The sequence below is a fragment of the Sceloporus occidentalis genome, unplaced genomic scaffold (genome assembly GCF_023333645.1).
Source record: "Sceloporus occidentalis isolate IW3139 unplaced genomic scaffold, rSceOcc1.0.p SCAF_1, whole genome shotgun sequence".
Lineage (NCBI taxonomy): Eukaryota > Metazoa > Chordata > Lepidosauria > Squamata > Phrynosomatidae > Sceloporus > Sceloporus occidentalis.
Window position 1 is genome coordinate 198,523,117 of NW_028316981.1, and position 20,306 is coordinate 198,543,422.

The 20,306-nt window shown below is 40.7% G+C and overlaps 1 protein-coding gene across 5 annotated transcripts; it reads right to left on the reverse strand.

Annotated features, from left to right (window-relative positions):
* Positions 1–688: 688 nt before the first annotated feature.
* On the reverse strand, positions 689–19,804 carry INIP (INTS3 and NABP interacting protein). Of its 5 annotated transcripts, none has more exons than XM_089488583.1 (7): positions 19,654–19,802; positions 17,798–17,858; positions 14,958–14,997; positions 8,304–8,406; positions 6,166–6,225; positions 5,539–5,629; positions 689–3,717 (listed from the first exon to the last, which is right to left on the reverse strand). In XM_089488583.1, exons 3-7 carry the CDS (start codon positions 14,980–14,982, stop codon positions 3,622–3,624), a joined length of 375 nt encoding a protein of 124 aa, XP_089344709.1. In that variant the 5' UTR covers positions 14,983–14,997; positions 17,798–17,858; positions 19,654–19,802; the 3' UTR covers positions 689–3,621. The 5 variants fall into 5 exon arrangements, with proteins under 5 accessions (XP_089344709.1, XP_089344705.1, XP_089344706.1 ...); XM_089488579.1 differs by having other exon boundaries at positions 14,958–15,039; positions 19,654–19,800; XM_089488580.1 differs by lacking the exon at positions 19,654–19,802 and adding an exon at positions 19,550–19,595 and having other exon boundaries at positions 14,958–15,039.
* Between the last annotated feature and the right edge of the window lie 502 nt (positions 19,805–20,306).

Here is a 20,306-nt window from a genome sequence, read left to right on the forward strand (position 1 = left end):
CTTTCTTGAATTCTTTTGCTGAAGACACTTTTTTCTTAAAACTTTAATTCTTTCACAATATGTTAACATCTTCCTTCAGAGAAATCCACTTATTGGTAGCTGGTATTTCTTTTTACATGTTCATTTCTTGCAGAAAGAACCATTATGTTTTTTTCAAAAACAAGTAGTGCTGTACATTTACATCCTTGCAGTGCCTGGTTCCCTTCTTCCACTCATACCCACCATCACTCCAATGGTGCGTCTCTTTGGAAGACTTTCTTAAAGCGGTCCCCCTGCCCTCCAGCTCTGGAGTTCACATTATTTAATTTAAGGGGAAAAAAGCAGGAAAATATCTCTCAGAATAAGGCTACCCTCCTCCAACTCACAAATACTGAGAAGAGTAGGAGAATGTATCAAGTTACTGAGTAAGAATTAAAGACTAGTAAGACTGCATGTTTTTAATCATCTGGAAAGGCCATGTGTTACAAGACAAATGTAGACACAGCCTGTTATCTAGTTCAGAGGACTATTAAAGAACTTTCCCCACTTTCCTGCTGTAATAAGAGCACCTATACTTTAACTCTTCTCAATATTTTGAGAGATGTAACCCATCAATAATAATAATAATAAGATTTATTTATATTTCCTGCCTCTCCATGCGGATCGAGGCGGGATTACAACCGAGATAAAAATACAAAACATAAAAGAATATAATGAAACATATATTAATCCGTAACCTTCTCACCATTACAAATACAATTCAGTAACAGTTAAAATCACATCAGTAATATAGCTTAAATTAAGCAGGATGGAATAAACAAGAGGAAGCAACCTCAAAACAGATGAGAAGCGGGCAATTGGTGGCCTTGCAGATGTTGTTGGGTTGTACCTGCCATCATCCTCAACTATTGGCTATGTTACATAAAGGTGTTGGGAACCACAATCTAACATCTGGGGTGGGGACGTGTTCTCCACACCTAGGTTAGACCAAGCAATAGCCTGACTCACTAAAACGGGGATAGAAAATTGCAATTCTCCATATTTTTACGGCCTATAACTACATCAGCCCTAGTTAGCATAGCCAATGATAAGGAATTACAGTGGTACCCCGGGATACGAAAGCACCGCCTTACGAAATTCCCGGGTTACGAAAAAAAATAATTTAAAAAAACTGTTCCGCGTTACGAAAGTTTTTTCGGGTTACGAAAAAACTTTTGGTGCTTTTCGGCGCTATTTCGCACCAAAAAGCGGCTTTCGCTATTAGCGCCTATGGCAATTCGGCTTGCGAAAGTCTTCCGGGTTACGAAAAGGGCAGCGGAACGAATTAATTTCGTAACCCGGGGGACCACTGTATAGCAGTCAAATACCAGAAAGAGGGCTGCACATGCCTATCCAACAAAGCACAACACTTGAAAAAGGGAGGTATTTTCTCCTTCCTTTCCTGCTTCATGTTTATACATCTGGCCAAATATGCAGCTCAGATCTGGAAAACTGCACAAACTTGTCTATATACTTCTTGGGAGTCTTCAAGCAGAGGCTGGATGGCCATCTGTTGGGGATGCTTTGATTGTGATTTCCTGCATGGCAGGGGGTTGGACTGGATGGCCCTTGGGGTCTCTTCCAACTCTATAATTCTATGATTCTCCATTTATCTTTCTCACTGTTAATTAAAACATAAACTAGGGCTTTTTTTCAGGACCAGCTGGTGGCTACACAGTCAGATACAAAGGGGCTGAAGTCATGCATTCAAGGGAACAAAGGCATTATATCATTATCATTATATTTATTTATATCCTGCCTTTTCCCCAGTTTGGGACTCACACCGGCTTACAAAATTTAAAAAAAGAGTTAAAAATCTACAGCATACAAGTTAAAAACAATTAAATCATCATAAAACTGCATCCAGTTAAATTAAAAAGAACCATAACACACACTGGTCCAGCATTTTGTAAAGGTCTGTTTTCCCTAAGAAATTAATAAATTCTCAAAGACCTGCTAGAATAAAAAAGCTTTCCCCTGCTTGTTGAAAGATAGTAAGCAGTGTGCCAATCTAGCCTCTTTGGGAAGGGAGTTCCAAAGCCTGGGAACAGCCACCAAGAAGGCCCTGTTTTCCAACCAAATGTATTTGTGAGGGTGGCAAAGGGACACAGCCAGGATTTTGGGAAGGGGGGGTCCAGACTAAGTACCACCATTATAATGGGCTTGGGCCCAGCAGCACACACCATTCATTGTATTTAACGGAAGGGGGGTCCGGACCCCACTGACTCCCCTCCCCCCCCCCCCCCCGGCTACATCCCTGGGTGGCAGGACAGAGAGCAGGGCCTCCCCAGAAGATCTCAGAACATAGGCAGGTTTGTCTGGTATAATACAAATAAACAGGACCTGAACCATATAGTGCTTTATAAGTCATCATTTTGAACAATGCCTGGAAATGGACAGCAAGCCAGTGGTATATGTACTGACTTGGAGCTGCAGTTCTCTGTATTGTTGATGTTCTTCTTTACCCGTCTTCAGACAGGGAGAAAGCACATACGTTTTTAATTACCCTAACACAGGGCTCTGTTCTTATTTTCCTGGAAAGCAAGGCACCACATCCAACACAATGGCCAATATCTTTTCTGCTAGTGTAATTATGCTGGTGGAAGAGCAAGAGACTGGAGCAGATGAAAGGGGGTCCTGAGTGCTGAAAGGATAGAAGAACGAAAGGAAAAGCTGCCTCCAATAGATAAAATTGCCCTATTGGCTCCTAAGTGGCTTGTTGCTTTTTACTGACTGCCATACCCTGTTGTTGTTTTTTAAAGAGTATTACATTATATGACTCTCATGCTGGCACAAATCACCAAATGGATTCTAGGCATAATAAGTATCCTGCTATTGCTAACAGAATAATAATGCAAGAATAGGCTCTAGAGGTATGTAAGAGTGTAATCAAGGAACTCCAGTGTTCACCTCAGTTTGGAACTTGTAAAATAGCTTCAGGCAAGTTTCTCTCTCTAACATTTGCTCGTATATATATCAGGATAATAGTATTGACCTATCTTACAAGATTGCTGTAAGATTACTGAGAGACCAACGTGAAGCACTGTAAGGCACCAGGGCTCCAACTGCACTGCATAAACAATGCAGTTTCACACCACTTTAACTGCCATGGCTCCATCCTGTGGACTCCTGGGATTTGTAGTTTGTTGTGGAACCAGAAATCTGATAGAGGTGGCTAAATATTTTACAAAACTACAAATCTTAGAATTCCATAGCACTTAGCCAGGGCCATTAAAAAGCTGTCAAACTGCATTATTTCTGCAGTGCAGATGTAGCCTAGCATGTGCTAATAATAGTGGCTTGAAGGTAATGCTGTAAGTTAAATCAAAGCAGAAATAAACAAGCATCGAATTAGCAAAGTCAACTACGTAATATCAATATCCAACTTTGAGACCAGAAGGAAAGGAAAAAGCAAACTACCTTAGAATTGGTTTTAAATATTTCAATGTCCCCTGAAAACAAAAAGACTGGATATAAAATGAAAGCCATTAAAAGAAACAAATTAATATTCAGCTTTGAGTCCTCTTATTTTCAAACCACTCAATGAATGCCTGGAAAGGTAGCAGCTGCAAAACTGGATGAGCACCAGCCTTCTTCACTGTCTCATTCTCCATCAAGTCGTGGCAAAACAGGAAGAATAAGGTTTCCAAAAGCTGAGTCCTGGGTTATAAAGTACCCCGAAGAATGTGCATGGGCATGCTGGAAGAGGAACAGACCAATATGAAAATCTCCTTAACACTAACCCCAACAGAAGTGGCACATTAAAAGAAAAAACAACAACAGACTTAGCTGTAATTCTTGTTCAATGACAATGGTTTCAACTCTGTGTGCACTTCTGCTGCTTTCATCCTCATAACCCATGTTGTTGTTGTTGTTGTGTGCCTTCAAGTTATTTCTGACTTATGGCGACCCTATCATGGGGTTTTCTTAGCATGTGTCTACAGAGAGGGTTTGCCATGGCCATCCTCTGAGGCTGAGAGTGTGTGACTTGCCCAAGGTCACCCATGGCCGAGCCAGGATTTGAATCCTGGTCTCCAGAGTCACAGTCCTACGCCACACAGGCTCCCATAATCCATACAGGATTTAAACAAAGCTTGCAAAAGTTGCTTCTATGAATGCACTCCCACAATCCCAACACCCAGAGGATTCAGGAAGCTGCTGCCAAAAAAGTAACTTTTTAAAGGTTTGGATCTGCCTGTGGAATTACAGTGGAAGCCTTGCTGTTTTGATCAAAACTGGCTGTAGCTCCAGGACTACCTAAGAGTTCTTCCAGTGCTGAGCTCTGACACATGCTACTGCATAAGCTTAATTTCTGGTCAATGTAGCAGATGGTACACAGCAGAGAAGCATTTCAGTCCTTTCACTTATGAGGTCCAGCAGTCCTCACAGACAGTGGTAGAATTGGCTCCCCATGCATTCTACCCAAACCTATCCCTTTGGCCAGCAATTGAATTAAATTCCTATAACTGAACATATAGGGAAGGGTGCACTCCTCCCAGGATGAAAAAAATGGAAAATTGATACACAAAAGGTTATCCAGTGCAGAAACAAAATAAGAGAATCAAAGTGCACAAGTTTCCCACGGTTAAATAACTGATACACTGCAGGGCCAATATGCATATTGGTGTAGGAGAGGCATCATGTTGCAATGGGTTGAGGACTGATTTGAACCCAGAGAACCCAGGTCATAATACTAAGCAAATCTCAACATAAATATCAATGACTGAATAAAAATATTTTACTTTCTGGATTCTGTCTTGACTATCCTAGATATGGAAAGAACATTCAAATACTTTGGGGGTGGGAGCTGAAAAAAGTGCTTTTCAAGTATCAGAAAACCCTGTTGAGGAGAATTGTTCTAAAGCCCCTGTTCTGTTTTCCCCCGTGGAGTTTCTGAATAAACTTGGAAGATTACCCCTCCTTGCCATGCAGCTGAGATTCACCTTTTTAATGTCTCCTTTCTGGCACAGACATGTGATGGCTGGGGTCTAAGGCAGGGATTGTCACAGGGATTTGGGATTGTCACCAGTTGTGCTCTAACAGCTGGCATACAACATCATTCTATGGGATCTGTGGAGGATCCCTGAGAGATCCTCAAAGATGCCTGCACCATTGTGTGCCGGCCATAGGAATATAACTGACAATGATCCTCATTTTAGCGGATTTCCTCCCAGTATGAGAAAATCTTCAAAAACTGCATAATAAAACAGCATTTCTGTGCAAGAACCAGAATATTCTAGAACAAAAAAATCTTTTCTGTGCATAAATATTTCTACAAAAATGTTGTCTACTGCACAAAAAAGTGAGAATTTTGCATAGAATAAGTCCCAAAGATTCTTGTCATCCCAGGTTTCTCCTCATCATGGTTACCAAACACTCAAGAAACAAAATTTCCATCCACTTTTGAGTTTTTCCTGACATTCACAATGTCCCTAATTTTTAGGAACCAATGAAGAACAAAAGACCCCAATGAATTTGCAACACAGCTCCACTGGGTCTGCCTTTACTGGGACAATTTACCTGTAAAGCAGCCTTTTGTTGTGCAGCTATGTGCTGCTGCTCTGCATGATCACGAAAGTCCTTATTAAGGGAGGATCGAGACAGAGAGATGCTGCAAACAATAAGAAAACAGAAAGTCATACAAATGCAGTGACACTAACAACGAGCACAAGATTAAGAAGGAAATTTGTTGTGGCAAGGGCACATGGTTCAGAGTAAAAATGTTCCCCTTTATAATGGAAAATTTGAAATTGAGGGAAATCTGACATGCAAGATGGTGTGCACGCAACTGGATTAACAGTGCTGCTCAGGAACAATGGTTGGATCCAGACTTGGATCATATTTAGAACAGACCCATTGAAACTCTTGAGACTTACACTAGTCATGAGTACTGATGTCAATGGGTCTACTCTAAGTATGATTACACCTAGATCTAACCCACTCCCTCCAGTCATGGCAGATTCAGTCAATATGGGGAAGAAACCCATGCACCAATGGAAACCAAAAGGAGGTCAAGTAGAAGACATGCAGTAAAATGACACTTGAGCCCCCCAGCACATTTCTCTCTCTCTCTCTCTCTCTCTTTCATTCATCAGTACCACCCAATGACTTGTCTAAGTGATACCTGAATAAAACAACAGCACTAACCAGGGGTCCATAGTCTTCATGATGGGGAGCTCATATGTTTGGTAGAGTGGCTGCAGAACTCTGTATACAGGAAAAGAGTTTCCCATTGAGATCGAGCCGAGACAAGGTCTCTTTTTAGTCAATATGTTGACAAATTACAGTACCAATCCCACCAACCCCGCCAACCGTCCACAACAACTCCACCACGAGCAACAAGTTCTAGCTTAGCACTTGGAGGAGAAACATGAGTTACGTACAAGTCATTCTGGTTTAAGCTTTTCAAATTCAGGAACAATTTAAAACATCACTGGCCTTGTGGAGATCTCAGATCTTAATATAAACCATGATACAGCTCAACAACCAGAAAGGGGTGAAAAATCAAAAACAAAATAAAACAATAAAAAAATGAAAATTCTATCCCTATTTTGTGGGAAAGGGCTTTGAAAATCTCTGGCTGTACACTTGCTCTGGGAATCTGGAAGAATCCAAATATAATCTATCTAGAAGGTTGTATCTACACTGCAGAATTAATGCAGTTTGACAGTACTTTTACTGCCACGGCTCAGTGCAATGAAATTCTGGGATTTGTGGTTTGGTGAGCTACGTAGTTATGTAGCCTTTTCTGTTAGAAAGCTCTGGTGCCACAACAGACTAAAAAGCCCAGGATTCCATAGGATGAAATCATGAGTTAAAGTGGTGTCAAACTGCATTAGTTCTTCGGTGTGGCAGTAGCTTTAGAGTGCCTAATAAAAATGACTGAAATTGCACCTGCACCTCCTCACATTTCTAGATTACTCAGGGAATTGGATATCTAATATGGATTCAGAAATTCAAATGCTCCTGAGAGCTGCTGAACCTACAGGTCATATTTGATGATATTAATGAAACAACAGATAGTGAAGAGAGATGCAGGGCAGAGGAGGGCAGGCTATGCATGCTAAATTCTCAGATTAAATGTAACTGTGGTGCAGCAATGGAACACTGAAGGGCCAGAAAACAGATTGTTGAATGCATTCTAACAACTGTGTTTAGATCTATTCACAAAGGGAATAATGCAAGAAAGGGAACACATTCATCAATTAAAAAAATATATCAGGAAATAAACACTCCTTGTTTTCCACTTTCTGAACTTCATGCTCCCTTTTATAGCAGTCTTCATTATTTTTGTTGCAGAAGATAAAAAATTCTATCCTGTTGGGATCTGTCCCCACAGAAGAATCCAGATTTAGCCATACAAAAGGGAGAATGTACAGCTGTGATTGGTACTAATGAAGTAGGTGTGGTTCTCTAACCCTATTTCTTAGAAAGGGTTTGAGGGTCCTTGCCACTTGTCAGCTAAGTCTGGATTCTGTCTGGGGTCTCATTATCAACTTCTGGTCACTGGGGTCCCCAACTTATGATGGTGGTTAAACCAGATAGGCCAAGTTAACATCAACATTTCACAAGTACTTTTAAGTCTTGTAATTTCAGAATATTTATATGGGAACTAAGCAGGCTCTTTGGCACTTTTAGGGCTTTGGCTATTTATTATAAGTATTCATAAATCTATATACATATACATTCCTTTTAGGGAGAAGAGCAGACATTGCAATATCTAGATATATAGCCTGTAACACAGAACTGGAACACTAGCCAGTTTGCTTCCTTCACTGGAACCTAATATATTTCATTTTCTGCTGTTGGTTGCTTTTAGACGCGGCAGGGAGAAGGGGAGAACCTCTGACATCATCTAGCTCCCAGAAGGTTACTGGGGGGTAAACAGCCCTTAGAATCATACCTATCCTGCTTTAGATTTCAATTTTTGCATATTTAAATATCCTCAATTAAAGATGTTCAATCCCAGGTTTCTAGGTCAATGTAGTTTAATTGTTGTTTACGATGGATTATAAAGTAAGAGCCATCTTTGCCTAAAGAATAGGTTAAAAAATAAATTAATTAAACTTTATCTATGCATCTTTGCCAGAGAGAAAGGGCAAACGGTGAGTCTCAGAAGGCACAGATCCAGGGCATGTGGTGACTCCTGGGAAGAAACTGCCACTGCGGTTGAAAAGGCCCCATGAGAGACACATACTGCTGATATGAGACAGCAACATGTGGCTTTCATCTATGACCAGGGAGCATGACTGAAAGAAAGAGACAGGCCTCCAAGCAGGTGATACCTGGCTCCAGGGTGATTTGTGGAGGTCTGGTTTTGCATGAGTAGCTTTCTCTTCTCCTTGTCTAGCTCAGCCAAGATTGCAACCCTGTTTTTATTCTGAAAGCCTACCAAGAAAAAGAAGAAGGGGACAGTAAATGTCAATGATGTGTGTGATATCTTTGAACCATACAATAACCTCCTTGGCTTAAAGCCTCTCCAAAGTGAATTATGATGATGCATATCAATGACGAAAATATTAATCTTCAAAGCCAACAAGCACCACCCTTAAAAGCTATTTATAACTTTCCTTTATTATCTTCTCACTGATTATGTGAAATGGCTTTGGAACAATTTTGTATAGCAGCAGTTAAGAAAACTTTGTAATCTTGAGTTGGATCAAAGCTTACTATAATTACTTTTTGAGGCACCAAACTTCCAGATATTGGGGGGAAGCCACTTAAACTCTGTCACAGATGTTACACCAGTATTTGTGGGGCACTGTTTTGAAGGCTACTCCAAAATAAAATACCCAAGAGCTGTGTAGATAAAAGGTTAGAGATCAGCCTTTTCCAACTTGGTATCCTTCAGATTTGCAGAACCACACCCATCATCCCAACCAGCATGGCCAAAGGGGGAGGAAGAGAGTTGTAATCCAATGTATCTGTGACAGCAGCTAAATTTGGGAAGGCTACTTGAAGATAACATGGTATTCTAAAGAAGTATTTTTTAGTCAGCATATAAGGAAACCTTTAAAGTATTTTTGTCAAAATTGTAAAAATGTGTAATAATAATAATAATGATAGGATTTATTTATATACCGCCCAATCACTGGGAATCCGAGCGGTTTACAACAGAGGGGATAATAGACGGTTCCCTGCCCGCAGGCTTACAATCTAAAAGACACGACACAAAAGGAGAAGGGAAAGATGAGGGAGGGAGGGGATCAGGTCCAGCATTCTTCTCTCCCTCTGAGGCCTAGACCAAGGCAGATGGACCGGAGGGAGGGCTCTTCTTCTTTGTAGATTATATTAGAAAAGAGCAAATAGGGCTTAAGCCACAGAGTGAGCTGGCAGAGCTTCCTTTGGATAGAAAAAAAGTTTTAAAAACAGTGAACAAACATAATACAACCAGAAGCTTCATATGCTAGAGCTAGTGCACTTAGACAACCTCTTACAAACTTGATAGACATACACATTAATGTTTGTTGTTGTATGCCTTCAAGTTGTTTCTGATTTATGGAGACTCTGAGGTGAACCATCACAAGATTTTCTTGGCAAAACTGTCTTCCTCTGAGGCCAAGAGACTGTGATTTTCCCAAGGTCCGTGGAAACCAATAGGTTTCCACAGACAAACAGCGATTTGTACAATGGCCTCCAGAGTCATAGTCTAGTGCAGTGATGGCGAACCTATGGCACGCGTGCCAGAGGTGGCACTCAGAGCCCTCTCTGTGGGCACATGTGCCGTTGCCCCAGCACAGAGTTTGCCAGAGTTTGTTACTAGAAAGCCAGAGGGACATGGCACTTTGCAATAAATAAGTGGGTTTTGGGTTGCACTTTGGGCACTCGGCCTCGAAAAGGTTCACCATCACTGGTCTAGTGCTTAAACCATTACACTGCACTGGCTCTCTGTGGTATAAGCTTTCTAAGGTTCAAAACACACTGTAGAAATAATCCAGTTTGAGAAGGCTTTAACTGCCCTGGCTTGGTGCTAGGGAATCCTGAGAATGGTAATTTATTGTGGCACCAGAGTTCTCTGATAGAGAAGGTTAAATGTCTCACAAAACTAGAGTTCCCAGAATTCCCTAGCATTGAACCAGGGCAGATAAAGTGGTCTCAAACTGGATTATTTCTGCAGTGTGTTTTGGACCTCTGTCTCAATAAGTTTTCTAAGACCATGGCCCTCATTCAGCCCTCTGTCAGGCACTCACAATCAGTGTTATCACACTAGCTTTTGGAAGTAACTAGTTACAACTACTTACTTGCAATGAATTAATTTTTTCAACAATGAAAGCATATCTGCATTAAAGCCAGCAACTTAATGGACTGTAAATTCACTCCTTTTGTGATGTAGCTCTAACATCACAAACATGTGGCTTCCTAAATAGTGGCGAAATGGTACCATGTGGTTCAGCTGATAGCTCCTGATGACGATGAGGCAGATAGGAGGTGTGATAAGTAGTACCACAGGGCTGTTGCATTCACACGGTTCTTGTTCTGAAACTAACTACTATTCTGGTTCTTTGAGAAACAGAAAAATAAATGGATGCTTTTTTCAAACTGTGAAGTTGAATGCTTTCAAGGGCAGCATCCATAGTTTTTTGTGTTTTTTTCAGGCTATGTGGCCATGTTCTGGAAGAGTTTATTTCTGATGTTTCGCCAGCATCTGTGGCTGGCATCTTTGAAGATGCCAGCCACAGATGCTGGCAAAATGTCAGGAATAAACTCTTCCAGAACACGGCCGCATAGCCTGAAAAAAACCACAAAAACTATTTTTTTCAAATTCATTATCACGGACTTGGGAAGCTTTTGGAGTTGCTGTAAAAAAAAATTACAGTGCTACACTGTTCTTCTCTATGTCACAATCTCTGTCCAGCAGTCAACCAAGCAAACATGCAGATGAACAGCAACACTGCTCTCACAGCTCAGAGGGTGCTTTGAGCTACCAAAGTCTAGTTACTGAGCTACTCCTGCTGTAGGAGAAATATTCACAAAAAACATTCACAAAATCAGACACAGTTTCTTCCTTCAATACACAGTTTCACGACCAGGAAACACTACCAGTGTACTTCCTCCTTTTCCCAGAAAGGCCCCACACCACACAGACTTTGAAAAGCTTCCTTGCACAATTTCCCAACCAGCATGGCTGGTTGAGCTGTCATGCAAAAAAACATCTGCAAGCTCACACCCCACATTCCTGCCAAGACGTGGGTCATTGGGTTTCTCTGATCTGAGGTTTGTTTTTGTAGCCTGCTCAGAGAGAAAGAAGACAGAAGGCGACACTTACTTTCTGAGCCCATGCCAATGGAGTCTCCAATGATTGCCTTGGAGGTAACATAGCACTTGGCGAAGCACTGCTCCAATGACTCCGTCTTGTAGAAAATACAGCACTTGGCCAAGTATTGTTCCTAAAACAATGGCAGGACCTTGACTTGGAAGAGTGCTTGCACTTTCCAGGGGCCACAGAGTATTCACATAAGTTCTTTCCCCCTAAATCATTTCTGGAATAGTGGGTCCTCTATTGGTGGTACACTCCTACCCTATCCAACTGGAGCATACAATTTTTGATCACAGTCATCCAAACAGTGACTGACCCAGTTTGAGAAACAGAACAGAGAATTTCTCCAGTTTCTAGGCAATATGGCCATAAACAATTACCACACCGTTTACAATAACCTAATTGTGCCAACTGCAATCACAATCAACAAGACAATGAAATTCTCTATCACTTTCTAATAGCAATTTACATTCTGATGTGTTCTCCAACATGTTCAGTAACAATTAAGGGAAATTCATGCTGCTCATTAAATTTCTCTTGAATTATTCAAGAATGAATATTTTACTTGCCTCTAAGAACTATGATCAGATATATGGAGGCGTTCAATACATTTGGATATCAAGTCCAATGTAAACTTGATACATAGATTTACGAACAGTTTTGAGTTTGAGGCTTTGCATTCGGAACAGTGATCTAAATGCTAAATTAAACTGTGTCTGAAGTCCTTTCATGATAGCATGAAGAGGCACAAAATTCTGCAACACACTGTTACTTTAAATTAGGATAAGATAAATTGATGAAACAGCATGCTAATAGAATCCAAAAATTATGCTAGTAATGTTTTGTCCTCTGAATATTTTCATGTGACAAAACTGCCTACAGGCCTGTTCAATTATCTAAATAAAAATAATTAATCCACACATTTAAAAATCTCACACAAGTTCTTCTGGGACTATAAGGTTTTCTCATCCAATTATCAGTTTCCCTTCAACTAATGTCACCAACAAAGCTCACTACTAGATATAACAGCAACTGTGAATTTCAGAATCCATATGTTCTAGATGACAATCCCCATCAGCTCCAGTTGGTATGATCAATGGTCAGAGATGAACAGAATTGTAGTCTAAAACAGTGGTCCCCAAACGGTGTCCTTTAAGAGATTTTGGACTTCAGCTCCCAGAAGCCTCAGCCATGTTGGCTAATAGTCTAGAATACTAGGAGATGAAGTCCAAAATCTCTTAAAGAGCACAGTTTGGGGACCACTCGTCCAAAACATCTGAAGGACTACAGAAGGACAAGACTATGGCAGCTTGTCAACAGGCTCCAACTGTGTGGAAACCATAGCACCCCAATTCAGATGTCCATCCAAGAGGAAGGGCAAGTGCTTCACACACAGGTTTCACAGATGGAAAATGTCTGTACAGAACCAGAGCGTAGACATTTCTTTGTTGTGTGGAATGACAAAAGAGCCAACCAGAATGAATGAGATCTCCACCATCTTACCCACATCTTTAGGAACTGGTTTATTTAGTATTGTTTAGCAGAAATGTGTGGAAAACATTCTTGGTTTTATTATCTATGCAGCTGAGTCCAATATACGTATGTTTTAAAATGCTGCAAAAATAAATTTATAAGTTGAGTTGGATTTTATAGTGGCCATCTCCTCAACACAGGACTCCCCTTAACCTAAGCATTTAGTTTTGTTCTTCCCTCTTCAGTTTTAGAAGATACTTGGAAGGCTCTGCTGTTTTTTTTTAAATGCTGGTTTCCCTTGTAGCATACTTCCCATTTCTTCACTTACAGCAAAGATGGCCTTTTCTTGGGCTCTTATGTGATTTCCCAGTATTTTACTTTATTATGTCAGACAGAAATAAAATAGTTTGACACCATTTTAACTTCCATGGCTCAATGCTATGGAATTCTGGGATTGGTAGTTTGGTGGGGCATCCAAGCACTTTGACAGGGAAAGCTGAATATCTCATAAAACTACAAACTCCAGAATCCCATAGCACTGAGTCATGGCAATTAAAGTGGTGTCAAACTGATTCTGCAGTGTGGCATTAGCCTTAGACTAGGCTGGGTTGGAGTAGGAATCCCTTTTCATCTTTCTGAATCCCCTGTGCGCTGCACTGCAACACCACATGTGAAACTGGAAATAATCTGACACAACTTTCATTTAATTTTCTTTCTTTTCTCTGTATGCTGGCCTCTTTTTGGGGGTGGAAGGAGGCTTAAGGGATGATAAAATTGCCATGTTTTGCAGTGGTTTCAGAATTTTTAAAATGTAAGACCCAATGTGCTAACCACATTTTATTATTTTATGTAAAAGAGCACCAAAATGGAGCTGCTAGATACATAAAAAATGGTTAAGAACTGAGGTCTGCAACATGATCTCTTGTCAAGAACAGTGCTGCAAGAAAATGTGCCATGTTCATTCATGGGGAGAGCAGGTAGAGACCGCATTCAAAACTGCTGTGATATAATCAAAAACAGGATATAACCGTAACTGTTCGTAGTTGCCAGATGATTTTAACTAATAACTATTCAGTAACATCAACACCTTTATTCTGCACTAGTTGAGTCCAGACTCAATAAATGCTGTTATCAGCATACAAACATGCACCTGAATCCTGAACATCTACTAGATCCAGACAAACACCTCTTCCTGGATCTTTTGCCTTGTGTCCATATAGGCTGAGTCTCCTTTATCCAAAATACTTGGGACCAGAGGTATTTTGATTTTTTAAAACTTTTGGAATACCTGTATTTGCATACAAATATATAATGTGATATCTTGGAGATGAGACCCAAGTCTAAACAAAACATTTGTTTATGTTTCAGATACACTTTATAAACATAGCCTGAAGGCAATTTTATACCAATATGGTCAATAATTTTGTGCATGAAACAAAGTTTGTGTACACAGAACCGTCAGAAAGTAAAAGTGTCATTGGTCCAAAGCACGCCGCAGAAACAATCCAGTTTGAGACCACTTTAACTGCCCTGGCTCAGTGCTAGGAATGTGTGGGAACGGTAGTTCATTGTGGCACCAGGGCTCACTAAAATAGAGAACACTAAATGCTTTATAAAACTGCAGTTCTCAGAATTCTCTAGCATTGACCGAAGACAGATAAAGCGTTCTCAAACCAGATTATTTCTGCAATGTGTTTTGGATCACTATCTCAGCCACTGAAAAAAGTTTTGGATTTTGGAATATTTCAGAATTTGGAATTCCAGATAAGGGAAACTCAACCTGTATGTGCCTTCAAGTCATCTGTTGACTTATGGCGACCCCATGACTTTTGTAGGGCTTTCTTAGGCAAGGAATAGTCAGAGATGGTTTTGCAATTCCTTCCTGTGAAATATAGCCTTACTTAAATTGAATCAGACTACCTTACAAAGATGTATGTTTTTTTTTAATGAGCAGAGCTACTAAGGCTCTAGGTCCTATCATGCATAAAGAAAGACAACACAAAAAAATGAATTCAAGTGAAAATATTAATAGGATTTTTTCTGTGCAAGAGTTCCAAAAAGATCCCAAATATATTTTGTAATTAATTCTTCATTCATTTTTAGACAGAAAACAAAGGTGAGTTTTCTCAGGTCTAAAATATATTCTGCCATGAAACCGTAAGAGAATCTGAGGTAGTTGTATACACAGTTGCCAAATGGCAATAATTACCTTGTCCAGGAGGGTTTGAAGCCATCTTCCTAATCTCCACCTTAATTGTATGAAAAATAGCTATTACTTGTCATATGAAGAGCTATAAAAAAAGAGAACCAATTAATATGTGAATGTAAAGTCATGCAACTCTAAACCTCACTACTGCATGTTAATATTTTGTTTTAGCAACATCCAGATTTTAAAGCATGCTTGTAAAAATATAGAGTAGCAGCAATACAGACTCCAGTGCAACAAGAAGACCAGAAGTTGTACTGTGGCATATGTTTTGATAGAATAAAGCCCAACATATTGTTTTAAGATGCAATCATTGGTAACTAAAATCAAACATGCAGCCGCCAGATTATTAACTGAAACCATTAATTGAAAACATCACTGTGACCTTCTTATTATATGAGTGTGAAAAACTGTCTCAGCAGATCCTCCACCAAGCTCTCTATGAGCCAGATAGTGTCACTGGATTCTGTGGCCTCAAAGAATAGCCATTTCCTGGGCAATGGATGAGCATTCTCCAAGCAGGAAGGACTGTAATCATATACGCATTTGTTAGGAATAGGCTCCTCTGAACATAGTAAAACTTATTGTTGAGTAGATTTTGCTGGTTCAAACAAAATATGATTCAGAATTTGTCCTCGGAGGAACTGAGAGAAATGACATATCCTTCCTCATGCGTAGCTATTTCTGCTCTTACACAAAACATAGTTCATTTTGCTTTCCCAACACCAAGGACCGTGTTGTTTAAACTTCAATTACTGAAAAAATAAAGGATCTTAAACCACAGTCTGAGCTATGATAAATGAGCAGAGGGACGAAACAGAGGGACAAAGTAGAAAAATCTACAATTATATATGAAGAGTATTGTTGTATTAAAGAGGGATGTAGAACAGCAGTGAAGGATATAAATAAATAGAAGAAACAAAGATTAAATTAAGGTGGATAAACCCAATCCTATAAGTAATAAGGAAGGGAAAAGACAGGGGAATTCGAGTGTATGAGAATGGGAAGATAAGAACAAATTTTGTAAGGTTGAGACAAATGGATGTATTTTTGTGTTTGGATATTTTTGTTCTTTTTCAAAATAGTAATAGTAAAAAAAATCTGGAGGAAATGGGGAACTACGGTTTTAAAAACACATGGCTCCAATTTCCAGCATTTTTTGACAATGGGTTCCTTAAAATAGTTATGCAGTCTGAGGAAAGGAACACACGGTTGCTCATTTTCCCTGAGCCAGCCATGACATAGCTGGGCTGGATGATCCCCAATGCTACTATTTAGACAAAACAAAACAAAACAAAACAAAACAATTTACCTGTATTTATTATCACTAGATCATTACTACTTCTGTCAAACCCTAAAAGCACCACTCTTGCAGTGTAACCCTTAATGAATTAATCAGACACAAGGCCCACTAAGTTCAGTGGCTCATGCTTCTAAATATGCATGCATAAGATATTTCTTATTTTGATATTTTTCTAAAACACCCCCCACTCCGCAACTTAACTCAGCTCCAACATTTTCAATATTGCAGCCATCCATTTTGTATGTTTGGTAACTCCATGTTATTCTTTTAAAAGTAAAGTTGCACAAAAAATACACTAAATGGGACAGGCGGACGAGATGAGAAACAGTGGGCACAATCCTGCAAGTAGGAATCACACACATTCTCCTCTGCACGGAAAGAGCTGTGTTGCCATTGTTGTTAGTGTTGGACTGGGACCAGGAGCCCTTTCATGGTACAGTTATAGCACTATGATTTTATTTGAATTGCCATGGCAATAGTAAAAGAATTCCTGTACCTTGGATAAAACACTGATCAGGAAGAAGACTGCAGTCAAGTAATCAGAAGAAGGCTAGGAATGGGAAGGACAGCTATGAAAGAACTAGAAATGATCCTGAACAGTAAAGATATACAATTGAGCACTGAAGTTAGAACTGTACAAGCCATTGTATTCCCCATCATCATGTACAGGACGCGAGAGCTGGACCTTGCAGAAAGCAGATAAGAAGAAAATCAGCTCATTTGAGATGTGGCGCTGGAGTACTGAGGATACCTTGAACAGCCAAAAATACAAACAAATGGGTTCTTGAACAGATCAAGCCTGAAATCTCCCAGGAAACCAAGATGACTATACTTCGGCTGTATACTTCGGCTACATCATGAGAAGGAATGATTCATTAGAAAAGACAATAATGCCAGGAAAGGTGGGGGGAGGGATGTAGAAAAAAAGGAAGACCACATGCTAGAAGGATTGACTCTATTAAGAAGGTCACAGGTATGAATTTACAGGATCTAAGTGGAGCAATGGATAGGGAGTCCTGGGACTATATCAGAGTGGAAAAGATGGGAGCATAGCAGTATGCTCCTGTCACTATCGTGCAATAACACAAAGATTATCACATGATGTTGCAATTATTGCATGATTATCCTATAAAAAAAGAGGCATTCTAGTGCTGATTTTTATTCACGGGATTTTCCCGTGGATAAAAAGTGGCACTAGAATGCCTCTTTATACATAGGATAATCATGCGATAATCATGACATCATGCGACGTCGTATGATAACCTTTGCGTTATTCCACGATATTGACAGGAGCATACCACTATAATCCTGTCTTTTTTGCCAATCTGATAAAGTCCTTGGAGATGTCTCATCCACAGGGTTGCCATGAGTCAAGATCAACTCAAACGTAGTTAAGAACAAGTACCATGGTAATTAAACTGGAATCGCAGTGCTACAACTGTGTAGTGTGAAAAGGTTCCCCCAGGTTCGAGCCCCCTCCAACCTATGACACTCACTGAGCGAAAACTTGGGCCGTTCACACTCCCTCAGTATGACCTACCTCGCAGGATTGTTGTGAAGATCAAAATGGGAAGAGAAAACTGTATGCTGCCTTGAACTCGCTGGAGGAAAAGTGGAATGCAAACATAAAACAGTTGCAAAGATAACAACAGAACAAACAACCAAAAGCTAGTAAGAGAAGGTGCCTCCTGAAGCATCCTTTGCTTTACCATGCCCTACATCCTACTGCAGGAGTTAACAGAAGTACTTCAAAGTGTGTGTAGATGACAAAAGAAAACAAAACTGGCATAGTTCAGAATCCAACACAACCCAAAATCAAGCCCAGCAGTTATACTCCAAGGATTTTACAGCCAGCATTCCCACCCAACTTTTTCTGTTTCTGTACATGGCCTAAGTGGACCTGCTGCACTGAAAGGCAATATATAAATGCTCGAAATGCATAATACGTTTAGCAGGCTGCCTAGAAAACCAAGGAGAACCTTAACAGGCAAGACTCTTCCCAACATGCAGATATGGCAACAGAAACCCAACAGGTGAAGCTTTGTTGGTCTGCTCCTTTTGCAGTTGTTTAACAAACTGACTTCTCTACTGTACATTTTCTCAGCCAAAACTAAGAAGGGAGGCAGGTGGTGGGAGAAAAAGGCAGAACAAACAATCCTGTATGCAAAGGGATCTTGCAGCACCTTTGAGACTAATGGAAAGAAAGAGGTTGGTAGCATGAGCTCATAGACTTGAGCATACTTCCTCAGATGCATGGTTTGGAGACCATGCTCTACATCCCACTGCAGAAATTAAGGCAAGTGTCTCATAAGCTGCATCCGCACATCAGGAATAGTCCAGTTTGACACTACTTTAACTGCTCTGGCTCAGTGCTAGGGAGTCCTGGGAATTGTAGTTTCTTGTGACACCAGAGCTCTCTGAAAGAGAAGGCTAAAATGTCTCACAAAACCACGATTCCCAGGATTCACTAGCATTGAGCCAGAGCACTTAAAGCGGTATCAAACTGGATTATCTCTGCAGTGTGTTTTGGACCTTACTTGAGTGGAGCTTTATACTTCTAGGTAGACCAGCCTCACCCTTTAACTACAGAATCTGCACTATAGAAATAACACAGTTTGACATCACTTTAAGTGCTGTAGCTCCATCCTATGGAATCATGGGCTCTGTAGTGTTACAAGGTCTTTAGCCTTCTCTGCCAGAGTGCTGGTGCCTCACGGAACTACGAATCCCAGGATTCTGTAGGAGGGAGCCATGGCAGTGGAGCAGCGATGCACCCTGAGATTTATGCTTAAGGAGTGCACGTATCTGCCCTAGTTTACAACTGACTGTACAGTTTGACATCACTTTAAGATCCAAAACACACTGCAGAAACAATCCAGTTTGAGACCACTTTAACTGCCCTGGCTCAATGCTAGGGAATCCTGGGAACTGTATAGTTTATTGAGACACCAGAGCTCTCTCTGACAAAGGAGGCTGAATGTCTCACAAAACCACAGTTCCCAGGATTCCCTAGCACTGATCCAGGGCAGTTAAAGCTGTCTCGAACTGGGTTATTTCTGCAGTGGTGTTTTGGAGACCTTTCCATCCCATGGAATCCTGGGGCCTGTAGTTCTTTGGCCTTCTCTGACAAAGGCAGCTGGTGCCTCACAGAACTACAAATCCCAGGATTCTAGGCAGTGTCAGAACTGTGTTATCCCTGCAGTGCAGGTGCACCCTGAGATTTAAGCTTAAGTGAGAAAGGAGCACATATCTGCTCTAATTTGTGTATTTTAATTGTATTTGTTTTAATTACAGAGTTATATTAGAATCTACAAAGCCTAATAGGCTATTTCCATAGCTTTTATTTCTCCCATCAATCATATAAACATAATCAACCCCCCTCCCAAATCAAAATACCTGACAATGGTTCGTCCCAGCTCATTCCCCTCCGTTGTTTGGCGCCTCCCCCCCGCCTTGATACAAATGGACTCTCCCACTGCCTGCCCACCCGACCTCTCCGTTTAGAATTTTCCCTCCCGAGTTGCTTTCCCAATGAAACAACGTCACTGGCCCTCCCGTTGCGTCATCCCCGCGCGACGCATAAGGAAACTCGTCGTCGCGCGTCTCCAGTATTGGTCTAAAACGTCCACAGAGTTACCAAACTGATAGACTCACCTCCTCACAAAAGCCCCTGCAGTTTCCGGGTTCAGTTACCACTTGATGCTTTGGTGCTGGTTCATAAAATCGGCCAGTGCAGAAATTACCCGGTTTGACACCGCTTTAACCGCCCTGGCTCAATGCTAGGGAATTCTGGGAAGTGTAGTTTTGTGAGGCATTGAGGCTTCTCTGGCAGAGAGCTCTGGTGCCACTATAAACTGCAATTCCCTGGATTACCTAGCATTGAGCCAAGTGTTTGGCAGAGAAGGCTAAATAAGACCTTAATAGAAACAAAGAATTGGAAGAGACCACAGGGGCCATCCAGTCCAACCTCATCCTGCCATGCAGGAACTCACAACCAAAGCACCTTGTGAAACTACAAATCCCAGGATTCCATAGAAGAGAGCTACAGC